We start from the raw sequence: 22,941 nt of genomic DNA on the forward strand, positions 1-22,941 counted from the left end.
TATAGTCAATTTGTTCCTATTATATGTTTCGGATAGTAACTATAGATAGAAAAAGTCTAGTGCTTTCGGGTCTCGTAACCGGTGTATAGGTTTCGTTAAAATCGAATCCTAGTCGCTAGCGGTTACTATAGATCACATATCTTACTCTTATTTCTATAATAAAATCCTCCTTATCACATTTGAGATTATAAACTGTTGAGGCTACGAAGGAGGACTGCTAGTGAGAACTAGCATGGAGGGAAAATCGGGAAGAAGATGCGTGCTATGAATCTATGGAAAAACAGGCTGTATATGAAGCCTGTACTAACAAAGGAATGGCAAACTGACATAGCAAACTGACAAAGCAAAACAAAGGCTCAGTCTGCACATAATGAGACAAAGGCATAAAGGCATGCCATACCATGCATGTCAACACACCCCCCCCAGACTGAGCATCAAAAGCCAAATCAATCTGGTTCCCATAGTAAAAATGCAGTAAAAACATAGAGAAAGACGCAGTAAAAAACAACTCAGTATGACAATTTAGCCCGTCTTTTCCTTCTTGCTGACTAGCAGTTTTCGAAGCCTTTCGAAATCGACTTTTGGCAGTGCTTTTGTTAAAGCATCTGCCGGATTTCCCTTGCTGTCGATGAGCTTTTCTGTCATATTTGCTGGCATTGGATTTGGCATCTGCATTGAAACCAGGTGGAGATACAGGCTGTAGATCAATATAAAACATGTAGCCTGCTCTGGTTGCTCTCGCTTGCTGGGAGCGAGATACAATCCGCTTTGATTTACCAAGTCTGCATGCTTCGCAGTTGAGATCACCAGCGTCATCATCTTGGTGAAAATCACATCCTAGATCCGCTTAGTTGATTTTTGTAGCATGACTACTAGTATGACCTAGTCTCCGGTGTGCAAGCTCTATAGAAATGAGAGCTACACCGAGAGCTAGGGAAGCGAGTTATAAAAAGGGGACTCGTTAGTGCATTCTAGTATAGCTAATAAGCTTATCGTATTTATCGTATAAAGCTCTAGTCTTACTATTCCACCAGATTCCTAGCTATTTTTCGGTAGTCCTAAGTGAAAACAGATTGTATTATCCACCCTTCTTATAAACATAGTGAATGCTAATTTAATAGTAAGCTAGTGTTATCCGGATAGCTACTTCCTAAGCTATATACACAATATTATCTCTAAGGTAGAGAGTCAAATTGATAATACTATAAGTATCCGCTTTAACTTTTTCATTGCCGGAAGTCCACTATTTATATTCTTAGCTAGTTATATAGGCCTATATTATAGAAAAAGTAGTCTTATCACTATAGATATGCTCCGAAGCGCTAATATCCAAAACCTATAGATAGCCTAGAGCTATAGCAGATAGCTAGATTGTAATAAGAGCATTCCCTTCTTTTTAGAGCGAATTAGAAGGGTCTACTATACCTACTTCGTCCTCCTAGATAGTAGTCTCTACTATCACGTTTTTACTATATCGGCTCTCTACTATAACCTTCTTATTGTACCGGCTCTCTTTAATAACATTTTTATCGGAACAGCTTTCTTTATAGTAGCTCTCTATTATAATATAAGAAGGATTAAAACCTTCTTTATAGAAATCGATATCGATAGATATTATAATAAAACTAGATACGGATAATCCGGTATCTAGTGTAGAGAGATTCGCCTAGCGGGTCCTATCTATCTAGGATCTATATATAGGCTAAATTTTATCTTATTTAAATTTAGTGCTATTAGATACCGAATTTATCGTTTTCTTATAGATCTATAATCCTAGCGATAGAATCTAACCTAGATAGCGAAGCTTAGGATATAGATAGAAATATCTACTCACTCCGTGTCTCTTACTATAGTAAGAGCAATTTCCGTTATTACTTCTCTCTAGTTTATACGCTAGCCACTTCTTTATATACTCCTCTATAGATACCCCTTTTAGCGGCTTATTCGTAAGCGTATTATTATTATTAGTAGTGTTCGAATTGTAATTAGTAGCTAGTATAGAAGGAGATCCGGATAGATTAGGAGATCTAGATAGATTAGCTATAGGGTATTGATATATTTGCCCCCCCTTTGGCTATTCCTGCCCCCCCCTGCCTTGATATTCAGGCATCCGCTGACCGCCCTTCTCACCGCCTTCCTTTTTAAATCACCGCTTTCTCTGGTCAAGTATAGCACTCCTAGTGGTACCTCTATTTACTATATAAACCCCTAACAAAAATAAGTACCCTTTATAAAAAGTAAAGATTTATAGAAATTAAATTTAAAATCAATATTACCTCGTTAAACCTACCTTTCTCTCTACTAATTCCTACTTCTTCTCTCCTTTATCTCCTATCTATTCTCCACTTTTATAGCTACTACTACTACTACCACTACTATAGTCGCTAGCCTTACTTCACACTTACGGTAAACCTCTATCGCTCGCCGAGTCTAATACCGAGTCTAACCCCATTCCTTAGTCGTAGTGTAGGAATATCTCGTGGTCGAGGCGCTAAGGTGCTTAGGCTAAGGCTAAGGCCCGAGCTACTATAGAGATTTAATATAGACTAAGTAAAATAGGGGGTTATATACGAATAAAAGCTTCAATTATATAGGAATAAGTATTTTTTTCTTATTATAAACATACATTTTTTACTATATAAATCAATATTCTAAAAGTAGAGATTTACCTGGCAGAAAAGAATTCTGCCAGAAAATCAGGCAGAATCAGGCAGGGGGGGGCAGGAATAGCCAAAGGGGGGGCAAATATATCAACACCCTATACTAGCCTTAGTATTAGCCTAATATAATAGACTATACTTAGATTAAGGTTATACTCTACTACCTATTCTAGTATAAAGATAATCTTCTCGAGCTTAATAGTATTAGATTTAGCTTCTAGCTAAATATATATTAGTACTACCGGGCCTTCTATAGCTATTCTAACGATCGGTATAGCTATAGGGTTAACGATACCCTAGAGGACCTATATAAGGATTCCGCCTATAAAGATAATAAGGATAAGCCGCCCTACTCCTAGTAGGATTTAGTATAGCGTAGCCTAAATTAGGATCTAGCTATATATATCTAAGACTCTAATAACTTTAAAGAGTATAATCTTAACTATAAATATAATTAGATACTTTATATATATTATAATATAGATCTCTATATCCCTTTAGACTATTAGAAGGAGTCTATATCTATAGACCCCGCGCCTTTTAAAATCTAGTCTAATACTTTATTTAATATCCTTTAACTAAAGTAGCGGTAGGTATTCGATATAATTATTAAGTATTTTTATAAGTTACTTATAGTAAGACCTAATCCTATATTACTAAATATCGATAGTAAGATAGGGATAGGAAAGTCCTATCTAATAATACTTCTATCCGCTACTCTTACTTAGATAGCTAGAGAGTCTAGCGTCTATAGTCTTATCCTATATATAACTCTAATAGGGGTTACTATATTTAATATAATAGGCTAGATATTAAATTTATTATTCCGCCTCTCTCTTAAGCTTATAGGTAAGTATATATCCCTACCTACCGATATAATTAAGGCTATATAAGAGGTCTTTAATAATATCTATTATCTTATTATCGATAAGAAGTCTATAGTCGGGCTTAATATACTATTTTAGATTAAATAGTAGTACTAAAAGATCTTCCCCCGCTCCTAAGACCGCTACTTTAGTAGTCTTAGTATCTATCCTACTTATAGGTAATTTTTTCTAGCTCCTTTTAGTCCTCTAGAAGCCTATATTCTCTAACTTACCTATACCTAAACCTTATAAGATATAGGCTAAGGTCTTTTATATAGCTTTTAACCGGACTATCGAGCTTAATACTATTATATATTAATAGGGTACCGATAATACTAGTATCTAGTTCCGTAGTATACTAAACCGGCTTTATAAAGAGCGTTTTACTTATAGAGACTTTAAGCTCTTTATATCCTAAGTCTATAGTAATAATCTTTATAAAGCTATAGTATTCGCTAATACCTTATATATCCTACTTACTTAGAGCTAGATATAGTAGTATAATTATAGCTGTCTCTAGGACCTCTATTAGCCTATCCTTACACTTACTACCGCCTATACTAATACTAATACTAAGGCTACCTCTATTAAAAAGGCTAGTAACCTCTATTATATAATCTAGTTTTCTATTAGTAGCTATATTATACTCCTCGATAATATCTAGACCGAACGTAGCCTTATTAATAGGGCCTTTAGTACTATTAAAGATATAGTATAGCGCTTTAGTACTATAGACCTTTATTATAAAACCCCTATAGCCCTCTTTATATAGTTTAAGAACTTTATAGGCTATAGAATTAAGCCTAATCACTCCTCTACTATCCTTATTCTCCTTATTATATATAAGTTCTTTATAAAGAACTAATAGTATATAAGGATCTAGTTTCTCCTAGTCCTATTATACGCTATAATAGTCTATAAAGTATAGGGTATTACTATAGACTAGGTAGTACTTAATATTACTAAGCGGCCCTATTCTTTAGGCCTCTACTATATAGTAGTATCTTAGATCCGTACCCTACTAGAAGTTCTTTTTAAAGAGGCTATTAGTTTTAATCGCCTCTAACCCGCTTAGCCTATACTAACTATACCAATACGTTTAGATAACTAATAACGCTATATACTATAGTATATACCGCTATTAGACTCGATTTCGTCCCCTATAGCTACTCTAGTCTTTCGCCTATCTTTATATACTATACTAGGCCGATTTATACTATCTTATATCTTAGTCCGGTCCTCTATTACCTTCTTACCTATATTATCCCCTTCTTTTTATAGGGCTACTACCCGCCTACTATTATTACTAAAGCCGCTACTAAAGTAGCTTATAAAAGATTAGATCTCCTTCTCCCCCTTTAGTTAGTATAGCCTCTAGCCCTATCGTCTCCGCTATCTCTATTATCTCTATAATAGGCGAGCCTATACTAATATAGTATCTAATTCTTCTCTATAAGGACCTTTCTAGGCGTTATAGAAGCTAATTTAATAGCTAAGACTATCTTTTAATCTATCTATTTACTTTACTACTTTTATTACGCTTTTATAGCTCTAATTTAGACCTATAAAGTTATAGTCTTTATCCTTATCTCTTACTACCTCTTTAGTATTTATTCTCTTCCTTCTTTTCTAGTATCTCTTTTAGACTATTTACCTCCTATTACCTTTAACTATATTATTATATATCTATTAGAAGCGTTATCGACGTTTACACTCTAATTCCCTTTTAATAGTAACTTAACCCTTACTAAGCCTTTAGCTCCTACCTTTTTTTACTTTAGTCTAGCCGCTAATTTATCTAGATAAGTATTCCGCTAGTCTTTATACCTTTACCCTATTAATAGTTTCTTAGTCCTTAGCTAGTCTAACCCTATTATAATACCCTTACTAAATCTAGTATTATATAGTCTCGATACCTATAGCGATCTAGTATCTAATCCTAACTATTTAGGCTAGAAGAGGGAGTATTAGATATTAATCCGCCCTAACTCCCTATATCTAGATTAGCGATATAGGGCGTCTAGCTAGCCTTATTACTAGAATATAAAGTTAGAGAGACTATCGATCCGCTCGGCCTTATATTAGCGGTTTAGTATTATAGTTAATCTCTCTAACTAATACGCCTTTTATATATAGAGTAATAGACTATTTTAGTTATATATTATCGCTATCCTCTCTAACTCCTAGATATTATTTAATAATATATATATAAACTACGCTTTCGATAATAGCGGTAATTCCTACTCTTTCTATACTAATATATTAGATAGTATCGCCTAGTACTTTATTACTTAGGCCCTAGGCACTAAGATTATTATTCCTCTCTAATAGGGGCTATAGATTAGTTATACTTCTATCTCTTATTATATAACGCTTTAATAGTTAGTAATACTTATTCTACCTTCCTAAAATATATAGTCTAAGTATTATAAAGTACACTCGCTATCTAAATCTACTACTTTTTTATTATTTAGTAGTATATTACGCTCTAATATAGTCTAGCCTAAGCCTAGACTATAAGTACTACCTATTTTATCCTTATATAGGTCCCTAGTTATCTAAAGCTTATATACTAAATCTATTTAAAATCTATAGTACGCTAGAGAGTAGGTAGATTAAATATATCGCCGGGTTAGCTAGGATTAGGCGGTCTTTAACGCCTATATTACTAAGCTTAAATACACTACCTAAGAGCTAGACTTAGTAAACGATAAAGCTAAAGAGGACCTTTCTATATAGATACTATAAGCTATAGGCTATTATCTAAATATATATAGAATCTAGCCTATTCTAAACTACCTAGTAGTCCTATTATATATATAGTTAAATCGATTTATACTATAATTAGTATCTAGACTATAATAAGATATTCGGATATATATTATTCTCTATATAGCTCTACGCCTAGTGTATATATTATAAATAGAATATTTAACGGCGGTTTAAATATTAATACCTATATCTATCTACCTATAAAATTAGTATATTATTATAGGGTATATTTAAGGATATATATATATATATATATATATATTATTAATAGACTTCCTTATAGATTTATTATATAGTATTATACTAAGAATCTTTAGAAGGGCCCTCTAGAGGATCTTTAAGAGCTTATATACGCCTAGAATCCCTAGGAGCACCCTCTAGAGGATCCTTAGGAGTATTATATATATCTAGAATCCTTAGGAGTACCCTCTAAAGGATCTTTAGGAGTATTATATACGCCTAGAATCCTTTAAAGGATCCTCTAAAGGATTCCGATATCTAAATACCCTCTTAAATAGTATATACGGGTTATACTATATAGTCGAATATCTATATTATATTAAAAGTAGAATATATATATATATTATAGATTTAAAGCTACTATAAAGACTTTCGGGTCTATCTATTTAGGTTAGTATACTCTACTAGAATCCTCGCCTAAGATTATAATATACGATCTTATACTTCCTCGCCTAAAGCTTATAGTTAATTATAATCGCTAGCTAATCTACCCTTTAGTACCCTATATCTAAACTTATATATTAGGGTAGAGGTTATAAAGATCTATAGTACCTAGTCTAGGACCCTATATATAAATAAATAACTAGTATAGTTACCTTAGAATATATAGTATATATATACACTATCGAAAAGTATAGAACTATTTATATTAACTATAACCTTATAAGTCTTAAAAACCGCTAGCCCTATAATATATTATTTATAGCGATCGATATTTATAGCTTAAATACTAAAGCGTTATCTATATATAGCGATATAGCCCGCTAGGTCTATCGGTATTTATATCTTATAGGCCTCTCTATTATCTATATACTAGTTAATATTTAGATATTATAAATCTTTAATACTCTTTAGATATATTAATACCTTAGATAGGAGCTAGGTTATATCTAGTTATTCCTATATCTAATACTCTTATAAGTTATTTACTATATATATTAGTATATAGTCTATAATTAGTATCTAATATATATCCTTACTAATTAGTATTAATAACTTATCTAGTAGTCTAATACTTAAATTCCTATTAGATAGTAGTTTATCTTAGTTTATAGCTATCTCTATTAATACTATCCTATTATATATATAAGATATGAGTATATCTTTATTATTACTCTCCTCTTTAGTATCCCCTTTATTACTATCTTATACCGCTTTAAGAATAATATTAAACTAACTCTCTAGCTAGTCCTCTATTATACTAGTAGAGGGTGATATTTATAAAGCCCGGTAAGGTAAACTAGGGTTAGTAGTAATATAAATTAACTAATTTAGAGAACTATAGAGTTAAATAGAGTTAGTATATTACTAGTAGTAGCTATATAGTACCTATATTCTATTTATAGCTTATATACTAGCCCTATATTTAGTAGTTTAACTTAATAGGTTCACTATTCGATAGGTATAGGTAGTAAAAGAGTAAATATCTAGAGGTTTTACTACCTAATTACTTTACTCTCTTATTAGATACTATCTTATTAGCCCTTTTATCCTTACCTATATATATAATAGTCTAGAGTCGCCTAGCTAACTACTTTAACCTTACTTTCTTATTACTTTTTATTATTTCTTTTTATACTATACCTACCTAGTATTTATATATAGTAATCTTTATTATAGCTAATAGTACTAAGCTAGTTATATCCCCTATACTACTATTATATAGTAAGTATTATAAGCTATAGCCTAAATATATATTTATATAATATACTAATAGTTTCTTTAGCTATATAGCGGTTTTTAGACCGATAGGGTAACCCTATAGTTAATCTCGCTAGCTCTCTTAAGGAACTTATCTATACCTTATCTATTAACTAGTTTAGTTCCTATATTAATTAGGTCTATAATAAGTATAACCTTAAGGTTTACTAAGTCTCTAGCTATACTAATAGCGTTATAGCCCTCTTCGGTTAGCGATTTAACTATATCGCGTCTTATAACTAGGCCTACTATAATTACTCCCTCCGCTAATATACTTTCTAATCCTACTATATTACTATTAATAAGGGTAGTAACGCCCTTTTTAAAGGGGTATATATAAACTATATATTCTATAATTAGGCTACCGGCTACTTATTTAGTATATTCTACTATTCCCTTTTATATTTCTAGCTCTAGAGTCTAACTATATAATCCTTTATAGTCTATAACCTACCCCCCTTTACTTATACCCTCTTTAACGAGGCTAAACTAGCTAAACTATATACTAAAGATAGTAATACTTATATACGCGCTATTACTACCTTCTAATATAGCTTCTAAGTAATCTATATTATTAATATACCGCCTAGATTATAGTAATTTTTATAATACCTATAGCTATCTCTTAAATTAAACCCTCTATAAACTATATTATACTTTATATATCTATAGCCTACCCGATTTAATCTTTATTTCTATTTACTCCTATAGCTATATTATAGTTATCCGAGTTACCCTTCGGTATAGTATCTTAGTTTACTATAGAGCTCGGTATAGCCTAGACTATTAAATTTATTAGTTACTATCTATAGTAATTATAGAATATACTATTCCTGATAGAGACAGACTACAGGGAAAGGTAGTGTGCTCTGGAAAATAGATAGATACGTGAAGAAGGGAAGAAACTATCTACAGGTAAGCTAGCTAAAGTGTGAGGGAGCATATGAGGTCACGTGACCTCTAACACCCCCCACGATAGAATATATAACTATCTAGCCTATATAGCTAAAAACCACCCTTCTCCTAATAAAAAAACCAGATATAAATTAGTAAAAACAAATACTTTTAAACTATAGATTTAACCCCCCTATTTTTATATATAAACCGGAAATCAAAAATCCTTCCGGTATTTATAGAGACTAATCTAGGAAAGCTAGCGGCGAAATATGATTTTAGCGAGGGGTTTAGTTATCCTATCGGCCGCTATCTACGCTATTAGAATTTTTACGAAGTATATAGATCTAGCGGCGACTTCTTCGCGAAGCCGGTAAAAACGAATTATAATATACTTTATTACTATATAAAACTTAGGATTTAAGGCTAAAGTAATTGCCCTATTATTATCTATATAAATCGGAATTAGCTTTTTTAAGAAACCTTTAATACTAATTTTAATAAGTAGTTATATAAGCTAGAGCGCTTCTTAAATAGTAAGTGCCTTAGTAATATACTCGCTCTCTATTATTAATAAAGTAACGTAGGGTTATTTCTTACTAGTCTAAGAAATTAGACCTCTAGCTATCTTAAAAATAAAGCTAGATATAGAAAGCCCTTCTTCGCTATATAGACTAGCCTAGTCTATATTATAAAATCCGTAGAGAGTAGGATTAGTATTAGGCTTAAAGCCTATTAGGAGAAAGGAGATTACTAGGTTTTTTAAGCTAATAAGGTATCGAAACACCCTTTTTAAAGCTTAAAAATATATTTCTCTAGGGTTCTTTATATATCTAGTAAGCTTAATTATTATAAATAAGATATCTAGCCTAGTTAATACTATTAGCTAAATTAAAGTGCCGATTTTTATCTAATATTCTTTTATCTATATCTTTATAGCGGTCCTATCTTTAAAAGGGGTTAAAGCCGCTCTCTTATCTATTAGGGTAGCGATAGTATTATATTTTTTAAGACTAAAGCGAGCGAGAATCTAGTTAATATAGTCGGACTAAGATAAATAAATCTTACCACTTTCTCTATAGTATACGTTAATAGCTAGATATCTTTCTAGGATCCCTTTATTAGAGATATTAAAATATCTAGAAATAGTAGTCTTAAAATACTAAATTATATCTTTAGAGGGAGATAAAACTAGTAAGTTATTAATATACACTATAATATAGAGACCGTCCTTTATAAAAATTAAATAGTCTACTTATATCCGGTAGAATCCTATAGAGATTAGAACGTTATAAATAAGCTAATACTATTCGCGAGGACTCTATTTTAGTCTATAGATAGTTTTTTAAAGTAATCTAATAAATGAATTAGTAGGATAGTTATCTTATATACCCTTAGGAAGTTCAATTTTAATAGGTTCTTTTAGCTCTATATAAAGAAACGCTATTATAATATCGATATAGTATAAAAGCTAGCGTTTAGCTATAGTAATAGTAGTAAAAATTTTAAATAATATTAGCTTAGTAACGATAGTATAAACCTCGTAAAAATCTAGGTCTTTTACCTAACGGAAACCGCGAGCTACTAAGCGAGCTTTATACGTCCCGTTATATTTAATTTTAAAGACCTAGCGAAGCGTAAGAGGTTTATAGCCCTTAGAATTTAACCGAGAAATAACTCTCTAAGTTCTATTTTTATTATAGCGGGAGAGCTTTTTATATATAGCTAGTAGCTATTTATCTTTTTCCGTATATATTATTACTTCTTTCTATCTATTAGGTTTAAAACTAATATCCTACGGTTTTAATTTAGAGGGTATATACTACTCTTTAGAAGTAATAGCGGTAAAAAGCTTTATTAAAATATCTAGGGAGCTAGTAAGAAATTATAATATATTAGTATTAAAGAAAGTCCTAGAAGCGAGACTATTAAGATAGGCCTAGGAGGGCTTCTTTAGTCTAGTTAAACGTCTTAGGTCTATAGATATATTAATAGGGATAGATAAAGAAGGTCTATATATTATATCGCTAGTGTTATTAGGAATCTAGTCTATAAAGGAATAGTCCTACCGAGAAGCGATCTATATAGTATCCTAACTAGTATAACTAGTAGTAGTTTCCTAACCGAGGGTAGTTTCTTAAAAAGAAGACTATATTCCTAAACTCCTATTTTATACCTCTACTCTCGAACTAATACTACCCGCTATTTTAACCTTATTATCGATCTCGAAGGTGTTTTAATTTAAAAGTCGGTCTTCTATTTTAGAAATCGGGATCCTATAAAGTATAGCTAGATCGGACGGATTAAGGGGTAGACTCGCTAGTCTAAAAAGATCTATATCGTCTATATCTTTAATAGTAGGAGAGAGAGGTAGTAAAGAGGTTATAAAGCGTTAAGGAATAGTCTAAATTTCGGTGTGAATAGGGTCTTTATCTTATAAAAACGGATTACTATAGTAGTTATATTTATTAAGAAAATCAATTAGGATATAATAGTTAGAGATAGGTTAAACTATATACTATACTAGAGCTTATATTATACTACCCTAGCTAGTAATATTAAGGTCGTAGGTAGGATTAGGAGGATCCGTTAGTGTTAGATTCTTATTAAAAATAATATTGTAAGAACGAATAATCTTCTTAGTGCGGATATTATATAATACGTAGTTATCACCTTTATTATAAGCGATAAACCGAGCTTCTTCTATATAAGGATCTAGCTTTATAGCTCGCTTCTCTTTAGGAATTAGGAACTAGCACTAGTACCCAAGGGCGCGTAGATTAGATTAATCTAGCTTCTTTCTATAAAGAACTTTATATAGTGATATACTAATATAAGAGGTATAAAGTCTATTTATAGTATAGTTTATACTACTAAGAAGATAACCCTAGAGGTATTTTAGAAGCTAGTATTTAGTTATAACCGCTATAAGGGGTTCTATAAGATAACGGTTTTTAATCTTAGTAACGCTACTTAGCTACTTTATATATAGGGGGGTAGGGTCCTATATAATACCGCGAGAGGAGAGATAGATAGTAAGAGGTTTATACTTAGGAGTATTATCACTATACACCTTTTTTATAGTAAAAGAGAATTAGGTTTTTAAATAGCCTTCTAGCTATATAAATTTCTCTATAACTTTAGCTCTAGATTTTAGTAAGAAGAGCTAGGTAAATTAGGTTATATCGTCTATAAAAGTAATAAAATAGTGTTCTCCGCTATAAGATATAATAGAAATAGGACCCTAGATATCGAGATAGATAAATTTACCGGGCTTAGACTAAATATATCTAACTTTTCTAAAGGGTAAAGTATAACCTTTTCCTTTAATATAGGGAGTGTATAGGAAAGTGACGCTAGAACCCGGCTTTAATATAATCCTATCTATATAAATTTCTATCTTTTTTATATAGTCTTCGCTAGTATAGTATATACGCCGGTAAGTAAGGTCTATAGAGATAGCTATAGAGGAACCTCTCTTTATAGTAAAGATAGAGTTAGGAGAGCTAGTACAAAGACTAAAATTATAGTCTAGTATAGTCTTAACCTTATTAATACTATTATAATTTAACTAGTAGTATTCTCCTTTATATATAGCGAAACTAATAATTAACTCTATACTAGAAGTAGTATCTTAATACTTAAAAGTTATAAAACTACTCTTTATCTAGGTTCTAATATCTTCCTTATTAAGAGTAGATATAGAAATCAGGCTAGATTTTAGCTTTAGAGCTAACTAGACCTTTTTTAAAGTAAGGGATAGAAGGGTATTAGTCTAATCCTAGTTTAAAAGCTATAAAATAATATCTCTATAGCCTTTAGTATAAAAAATATCACCTATAGTAGTAGAGATAGGTAATATACACTATCGGAAATTAATAAAAATAGACCGGTATAGGGTTATATATATACTAGTACTAGAATTAAGTATCTATCTAGTAGTGTCTCCGCTAGAATTAGCTATTAGTCCCTCTTTAGATATAATATAGACCCCCCTATAATCTTTAGTTTAAAATAGCGCGTTAATAAATAGGTTATTATATCGAAAGAAAGGGTCTCCTAAAGAAGGACCTTACTAGGGAGGGGGAGTAGAATAGATAGTATTAGCTTATAGTCTCTATTACTAAAGAGGAAGAGTGATTAACCTACTTTAGTTATTAACCTAGCCTATAATCTAACTGGGTTATAGGATAGAGATTTATTATAGCTATTAAAAGCTAAATTACTACTATTAGATAGGTTATTACTAAGGTTACTAGTAAATAGTATTAGTAGATCCGCTAGCTTTTAAATAATAGTTTCTAGTGTAATAGTTCCTAAGTGTATTATATAACTTATACTAGATAGTATCCTTCTTATAGTCCTACTTCTTCTTATCCTTTTTATTTAAAGACTACTTATCTTTATTATTAGATTTAGACTTATTATTCTTCTTCTTATCTTTCTTAGACGAAGTATTAGAATTAGTATTTAAAGTAGATAAGTCTTTTATAGATATTATATTAGCTAAATAGTTAAACGAATTAGACGACTAATTTATAATATAATTAGAACCCTCTATTATTATAAAGTTATAATAAACCTCTACTATAAAGTTAGGATCTTTTAAGTCCGGTCTTGAGTTTTAAATAAAGGTATAATATCGAGGGTTACCCTAAATAGCCTTAATAAAGAAATTAAGAACTATATCTAGCGGTATAATAGAGTTTCGTTACTAGATTTTAAAAAGAGCCTCTTTAAATTTATATACGAATTCTATAGGGTTATTATTTTTATATTATAAATTAACGAGGATCTTAAAGCGTTTAAAATTACCTTACTATAATAAGGTGCTATACTCCGTACGAAGGTGCTTATATATATCTTATAGATTATTAATATTCTATATATAAGAGGTAGGAATAGCTTTAAAGGTACCGAAAATCTAGTTATAGTAATAAATATTAATAGAATCCTACTTATTAACGAGGACTTAGTATTTCTTTATAAGCTCTTTATTCTCTTACTTTTACTTTCGAATAAGCTCTCGGATAAGAGCTTCGGAGATAGGAGTAGGTGGGGTATTAGATCCTAAAATAAGAGTAGCTATAGTTATATTATATTTAGCTAGTTCTTATAGGGTATCCGGTGATTTATCACTAAGGTCCGGTAGGGTAGGTTTTATAATAGTACCCTAGATAAGCTTAATATAGATCTTATTATTACCCCTAAGGGTTATATATAACCTATACTACTATTAGGCGAAATTAGATTTACCCTTAAGCTTTAGCACAATTTTTATAATATTAGACTCCTTCTATCGATCGAAATCGTATAGTATCGATATAATATATAGGGATAATAGTTAAACGGGATTAAACGGTTAAAAAGAAAGGGTAATAGGGTTAATAAATGGTCTAGGCGGTCGGTATAAGAACGGTCTAATAATAGACGGTCTAGTCGAACGGCTTTTAACGGTTATAAATAATACTAAAATAATATAAATAGATAAAATCTAGATATAGACAAATAAAAGGCTCTAATTAGTCTAATTAGAAATACTCGGAAGCGGGGTATAGATCGAAGCCTCGATCTAGAAAAACTCTACTATAGGCCTATATAGAGTTTTCTTAGCGTAACGTAACTTCGCTAAGAAGTGAGGTAAAAACGGGGAATTAAAGCTTATTATAAGATAGAGGCTTCAAAGATAGGCGCTTATAACCTAATAGAGATAGACTATAGGGAAAGGTAGTGTGCTCTAGAAAATAGATAGATGCGTGAAGAAGGGAAGAAACTATCTATATGTGAGCTAGCTAAAGTGTGAGGGAGTATATGAGGTCACGTGACCTCTAACAATTATTATAGTTTTTAATAGACTTAACTTCACTACTTTACACTCTTTATAAAGGTTTTTAACTCTTAAAAGCTAGTTATTAACTATAGAGTCTTTAATAGGTATAAAAAGAAGCTTATACTATAACCTATAAAAAAGCTAGATCTATATTATATTAGAGAATAAGAAGCATTTTTATAGTATTTTAAATAACTCCTTCATATTATTGATACTAACTATTAGGTACTAAAGGTTAATAGCTAGTATATTCTTAATCCGGTCGGCTATTTTTTCTAAGGATAGTCGAATAATCCTATATTTAGTAAGGTCTATCTTATAATCCTTCCGATTATATTAATAATCCGCTCTTCCTTCTATAGTAAGGCGCTTTATCTCCGGATTATTTATATACTACTTACTACTTTAGTCTAATTAGACTAGCTTTACTAGTATCTTTAGCCGTTTCCTATCTTTAAGCTTTAGGTTAATATATTCCTAAATGTTAGACTTCCTAGCTATTAACTCTACCTATATAATCTAGGTCCGCTATTATACTAAGCTTTTAAGGATAATTTATACCCTTAGGGTACTTCCTATATTAGTAAGAATACTTAAGAAAGTAAAGTTATTATAGAGGAGTGATATCTTAATATTATATAGTATTATTTTCTTCGTTATTCGTCTTCGTAGGTTAGTAGAAGTAAGATATAGCGTCGACCTTCTTCGTACTTAAGGGTATAGTGCTTTCTAGTAAGCGACTATATTATCGTAAATCGATAAAGGTATTTTAAAGAGTTACTAGCTAACCGGGCTTATAACTAATAAACGAGAGAAGTGTACTATATAACTTAATACTACTACTATATAATAGGGTAAGAAAAGTAAAGCGAGTGTGTTTTATAAAGAGTAGATATACTTAGCTATTTAACCTATAGTTATTAGGCTTATAAAGTAGCGTTAATAGCTTAGTAAGTGATACCTAAGGCTAGTAAGTGATGCCTAAGGTAGCTACTATATAGAGAAAGTAAAAGACTAAATGAACGTACGGGAAGGGAGTAATTCCGGCCGATAGTTAATAAAAAGATACTAGAGAATATTAAAAAGCTCTTATAAAAGCTTTAAGATAAAGTAAAGGAGCTTTAGAATAAGCTTACTTTAGAAGAGAAGTAGACTTTAAATTAGTCTTACTTTATATAGATTAATAAAGATAAAGAAAGTAGTTTTTTAATAATACTAGTTATCTTTACTACTAACTAATATATTTTTTCTTATAAATAGTATATAAAGCTCTATTAGAGATAGATAGCTAGTTAATTTAGTAATTAGTAAGTATATCTTTAATAATAGGAGTCTTTTTATTAAGTTTAAAGAAATAAAGGGGACTTTAAAAGTAGGTAATACTACTATATAGCTCTATAGAACTAATAAGGTCCGACTTAGGACTATTAGACGCTTTAGAAAGCCTATTAATCTTACTCTTTTAGAAGTAGAGTATTCTCCTAGTTTTTATTATAATCTAATTTCGGTTATACTAATAAAGAAGAATAGATATAAAGTTAATTTCGATAAATTTACTATTATTAATAAAAATATTAGTAAGACGTTCTATAAGCTAGAAGAGATTAGAAACTTCTTCGCACTTTTATTGCGGAGCGTTAGCGAAGCACCCATATCATAAGGGGGTTGCTCTCATGTCACGTGACCTGGATCTTATTCGATTATCTAATTCTTCTCCTATGGGTCTCCAGAAAATAGTGGGGCGGTGAGGGCCTCAAATTTCAATGTCATGTGATCCTCTTCCGGCAGAATTTCTTAGTGCCTTAGTTATCCACCAATCGGATCTATACGGTCACGTGACTTTGCTTGCTCCTAGCCTGGGTGCTGGCCTGGATGCTAGCCTGGATGCTGGCTGCTGGCCTAGGTGCTGGCCTCTAGCGTCACGCTAAGCCTATAGATATCCGTAGAATACTTAGTTGTCTCTACCAATGCACTAAGACAAGCGCTTAAAAAATACGGATTAAGCTAACGCTCAGCAACAGAGGCTGGGGGTCCGGGGGGCGCCCAAAGCACCCTGGTATAGTCGGACTTAATTATAAAGTAGGTCTTACTATCGACTATAATAATAAGTAGATAGTTAACTTACTAACTCGTAAGTAATCTTAGATACGTATAAAACTCCGCTATATAGATATTTATAACTACTAGCTTCGTTAGGAAATTAGTACTAGCTCGATTTTAATTCGCTAGATTATAACTACCGATATATAGGTAGATAGACTTACTAAGCTACTTCTATTATAGCCTTATAAGGCTTTTTTAACGTCTCTCGGACTTATTAATATTAAGCCTTTAGTAGAAGAGCAGATTATATAAAGACGTTAGCTTCTTATAGAGCCTATAGGTAGCTCCTAGGGGGTATATCGGCCGGAATTACTCCCTTCCCGTACGTTTATTTAGTCTTTTACTTTCTCTATATAGTAGCCACCTTAGGTATCACTTACTAGCCTTAGGTATCACTTACTAGCCTTAGGTATCACTTACTAGCCTTAGGTATCACTTACTAAGCTATTAGCGCTACTTTATAAGCCTAATATAGGTTAAATAGCTAAGTATATCTACTCTTTACAAATCACACTCGCTTTACTTTTCTTACCCCGTTATATAGTAGTAGTATTGAGTCATATAGTACACTTCTCTCGTTTATCAACTAGGTATACTTAGATCGAATCTAGTAGATTAAGTTCGTAAGAATTAATGACCTTATTAATAATCTTATATAGACCACTCGCTAAGTAAGCGAGTTTCCGAGCTAGCTAGGTAAGCTACTAGTCTTTCGTTATCATAAAAACGTAGTCGCTAATACCGAAATCTTCCTCTCTCCGATATCGATTTACCTACCGGATCTATAACTACTATAACTTCGTAATCTATTCCTTTATCTAAGTCTAGATCTCTTATAGATTTAAAAGTATCTATATAGCGTCCTACTTATTTAGTGTTACGGTTTCCTAATCTTTCTAGTCGAAAGATATAGCCGGTTTATATCTTCTCTCGATAAAGAATAGGGATTTCTTTATAGTATCTTAAGGAAGGATAGAAGCTATAAAATCTACTATAGATAGTATTTCTAACTAATTATCCTAGTTCTACTTAATATAGGGTTATAATCTCTAAACTATATACTAATTCGCGATCTTACTCTAACTATCGGTCTAGGGATATAATATAGTTAATAACTTTCTTTTAATTTTAAGGATTCGATAGAATTTAGTCTAGAACTCGGAAACGAACTATCCTCTATAGTTAGAGATAATAGTCTCTAAGATATTAATAGTTTATATTATATTATAGATAAATAACCGAGCTATCTACTTTATATTTATATCTTTATAGTAGGGAATAGAAATTAGTCTTTTACTAAAATAGTTAACTATTATAAAGATAGTATCGTACTTATATTAGTCCTTTAAGAATAAGCGGAAATCTATAAAAATATATTACTAAAGTCTTTCTAGGATAAAGAGGGGGTATAGTAGTCTAAAAATTCGATCCCTCTATACTTTAGTTCGTTTATAGACTAAGTAGTTATCTATATATTATTTAATATCTACTATCTACCTAGGCTAATAGTATCTTATAAAAATAAGCTTCTTTAACTTTTCTATACTAAGATATAAAGTTATCGGTTATCGGTATACCTTATTAAGTAATCCAGTATATAGATTATCTTTATCCGGAACTTCTAAGCGCTTTTTATAGAGGAGGAGTCTATCTTAGAGGGTCTATTTTAGGTTATTTTCTTTTACTATAATCTAATAGAATTTGTTAAACTCTAAACTCTTATAGTTTACCTATTTTACCCTATTAATAACTTCTTCTACGTTTTCTAGTTAGATTAGATTTAGATCTAGTAGATAAATACCTTTCTCTAAATAGTCTACTAATAAGAGCGTTAACTACCTACTATTATCGATATAAGGTAACTCCTTTCTTAATAATACGTCTATAATAATATTTTTCTTTCCTAGTTAGTATTTAATTAAGAAATAGAATTATAAAAGGAACTCGCTTTATCTCGCTTATTATTAGTTTATTTATTAGGTAGTTATAAAATATTCTAAAGATTAATAGTCTATAAGAATCTCGAAATAATCTTATCGTATAAGACCCTTAAGCTCTAGTCTCTATTCCTATAATATATAGATAATAGTAAGGAGTTCCTTATCCTATATTTTATAGTTTAACTCTATAGCTTATATAGTTTTTAAATAGAAAGCTATTAGATACTAAAAATCGTTATCTTTATAGTACTAAGATAATACTACTCCTAATATACTATCTAAAGTATTAGTTTCTACTCTTATTTTTTATATTAGGTTATAATAATAGAGTATTAGTATAGTAACTAGCTTCTCCTTTAGGAGTATAAAGGCTACTTTATAATAGGTAGACTATTTATATAGGACGTCCTATTAAATTAGATAATATAGAGGCTTCGAAATTAAACTATATCCTTAGATAAATCGTCGATAGAAGTTATAGAATCTAAGAAAGGATTATACGCCTTTTACTATCGATAGGGTCTTCTATAACTAGATTACCTAGATCTTTTTAAGATTAACCGCGATACTATCTATACTTACGATAAACCTAAGGAACTTAGTCTTTATAATAGTAAATTTATACTTTAAAAGAGTAACTTATAAACTAGCCTTCTATAGATAGGAGAGCACTTCTCTTACCTATCGGTAATATTCTTTAAGAGTCTTACTATAGATAAAGATATTATCTATAAAGGTAACTATATATTTATCTATATATTCTTATAAGATATTATTTATAAACCGCTAAAATATAGCTAGTCCGTTTATTAACCTAAATAGTATCACTTTATACTTAAAGGATCCGTACTATATCCTAAAGGTCGTTAAGTCCTCCGCTCCTAGGATTAAATAAATCCGGTAGAAACTCTATCTAATATTAAACTTAGTAAAGTACTTCGCTTTACTAGTTCGTTAAAGTACTTTATTAATTAGAGGGAGTAGGTAATAGTCCTTTTTAGTAATTATATTTAACTTTCGGAAGTCTATATAGAAGCGGAGTCTACTACTAGGCTTCTTTACTATTAAGATCAGAGATACGTAAAGGGACGCGTTTAGTATAATAAAGCCCTTATCTAGATTCTTAATAATATACTATTTCGCCGCCTTTAGCTTATTAAAAGATAGCTTATAAAGAGGATAGTAATCTAGTTATACTTTAGCTTTAAGAACGATATTATAATCTATACTAGGTCTATATAGGGGTAATTTATCTAACTTCTTCTTTAAAAATACTTTAGCTAGATTATAGTACTCTAGCGGTAATATCTTCTTTATCTTTTAGAGTTTAAAATTCTCCTTAGTCGATAACTTTATAGTAAGAATTCGATCTATCTTATAGAGTAAAGTAGTAAAGATCTCGATTCCTCCTATAGAATTTCTCTTCTTCTATACTTCCTATCTATCGAATCTAACTCTTCTAATTACGCTAATATTAATTATAGGAAAGGGAGATTTATCTTCCTTTTTATAGGAGAGCGGAATATTTAATATCTTATCTTTAATATTCTATACTATCTTTCTCTACTCTTATATCTACTAGTGTTTATACTAACGCTTATAGGCGTAAAGATAGATATCCTTCTTCGGTTTCTATACTTTTATAGTTATCTTAGTTAACTTAAAGAGACGATCTCTTCGATTTATATCTTTCTAGTAGGTATTATCCTATAGAGATCTCTATAGGATAATCTTTAGGGTTAGGATAGAGATCTTACTTACTACTTTACCAGCGAGCTGTAAGCGCCCACCGGTGGTAGAGGCGTACAGCTGATATTTTGCTAAGCGTAGCGGAAGCAAATCTGGGCCGGATACGAGCTAAGATGGCCTATAGGCTGCCTTTCTGGCCTGCAGCCGGCTTTTTTTTGGCCTATAGCCTACCTTTTTCTATCTAGTGCTAGGTATAGTGCTAGGTTAGTATGGTGCTAGGTATGGAGCTAGGTATAGAGCTGGGTATGGTGCTGGGTCTGGTGCTGGGTCTGGCGCTGGGTGCGGAGCTGGGTGCGGAGCTGGGTCTGGTGCTGGGTCTGGTGCTGGAGCTAGTGCTGGAGCTAGTGCTGGAGCTGGTGCTGGAGCTGGTGCTGGGTATGGAGCTGGGTATGGAGCTGGGTATGGAGCTGGGTATGGTGCTGGGTATGGATGCTAGGCCGGTATCACGTGATCTGTTAGATAATAACGTCAGTGAAATCCGGGCTAGGCAAACAGCCTGCGAAAAGTTTGATCACGTGATTTAGCCCTACCCTATTCACATGACATACGAATTTTCCAGCCAATCAGAGGCCAGGATCTCAGAATTCGTAGGCGGATTTTTTAGCATAGACCTTGGGTATATTGCCTGTATTATTTGCTTCGCTCCGCTCAGCAAAATTAAAGAGAGTCCTTTTATCTAGCTAAATTATCTAGTATTATCGGTAATTAAGAAGGATATTATACTTAGTAAACTATATTCGCCTAAGAATAATATCGTATCTTCCTAAGTCTATAATTAATATAGGGATCTACTATTAAATCCTTCTATCGATATAAATCGTAAAGAAAGCTATATATCGTATAGATTCTACTAGTTTACTATTAAAACCTTATATCGGGTATTTATAGCCTAGCCTTTCTACCCTAAGTCCGAAACGCTTACCTAATATTATAACTATTAACGAATTAATAAAAACGTAACTATCTACTCTAGTATCACTAAGTACTAAAATAGAAAATAAGCGTCTATTATATATTAGCTATATATTAAAAACTAAGCTATCTCTAGGACCGCTAATTAACTTCTATAAATCTAGCGAAAATAGTAACACTTTCCGTCCGCTTAAGAGAGAGACTTCGCCTAAATAGGAACTTTTCCTAAATCGGTATTAGCTTTAAGCTCTATAATCTCGTCTATATAGAGAGGGTTTATAGTAGGAGTAGTTATTATAATAGTAAGGGTCGGTTTCTTCTTTAGATAATTATAGGTTATATATCTATATTCCTTATAGTTAAAATATCGTCCTTCTCTTATTAAGATCTCTCTTTTAGAGGTAGATAGACTTAGAGTATACTTACACTTTATATAGGAAGTGCTTAACTAGTTCGTAGCGGATATATCTCTAGTACTAGTAGTAGGGATTATAGATTAGGTACGTAAGGAGATCTTTACTTCCTACTAAAGACTAATCTTATACGCTATACTCTAATAGCTCTATATAAATATATCGAATAAGATAGTATCTTAGTTAACTATCTATATAACTTAACTCTAAAGTAGGTATAGGAGTTTCGAATATAGATTACGCTTATAGTTTTCGGTAATAACGATAGCTTCTTCGGCGAGCTATATAAACTCTATAAGGAAATTAGTGAAACTATCCTTCGGTTTTATCTTAAGCTTATAGTATATAGTATAAGCTTCTATATATCGGTTTAGGTTCGCGAAGATAGTCTTTAGGTAAAGGATAATATCCTTAATATCTATATATAGGATACTAGTATCGGAGCTTATCTAAGAAATAATATATAGCTAAGCTTTACTTTCGTAACGGCTCTAGATATAAAGCTTATAGTAAATAGGTAAAGGGTAATAGTTAGTGTTTACCTTAAGTTTCTAGCGAATTATAGTTTCTTAAGTCTTAAATCGGACTTCTTTTTTATCGTTTAGTATAGGTATATTAGGTATTTTAGTAGACTTTTAAGCGATAGCGGCCTCTATAATTAGTACGCTAATACTATACTAATTCTAGCCTTAGAGATTTAGGAGACGGAAGGTAAGTTTACTATATTTATAGATAGCGATATCTCGATAGGCGATAGCCTTATCTCGCTTAATATAGAGTGCTTTTACTATATTATTAGGTTTACTTCTCTCTACTTTTAATATAATAATCTTATCTTCGAGTTCTTAGACTAGATTTTAT

General features: G+C 31.4%; 1 protein-coding gene across 1 annotated transcript; it reads left to right on the forward strand.

Moving 5' to 3' along the window:
* Positions 1-20,976: 20,976 nt before the first annotated feature.
* N7489_007934 (uncharacterized protein) lies at positions 20,977-21,279 on the forward strand (the record flags this gene model as incomplete). Its single annotated transcript, XM_056713684.1, has 1 exon — positions 20,977-21,279. The coding sequence occupies one exon, from the start codon at positions 20,977-20,979 to the stop codon at positions 21,277-21,279; it is 303 nt and encodes a 100-aa protein (XP_056567399.1).
* Between the last annotated feature and the right edge of the window lie 1,662 nt (positions 21,280-22,941).

This window comes from Penicillium chrysogenum (genome assembly GCF_028827035.1).
Source record: "Penicillium chrysogenum strain IBT 35668 chromosome Unknown utg000004l_segment0_segment0, whole genome shotgun sequence".
NCBI lineage: Eukaryota > Fungi > Ascomycota > Eurotiomycetes > Eurotiales > Aspergillaceae > Penicillium > Penicillium chrysogenum.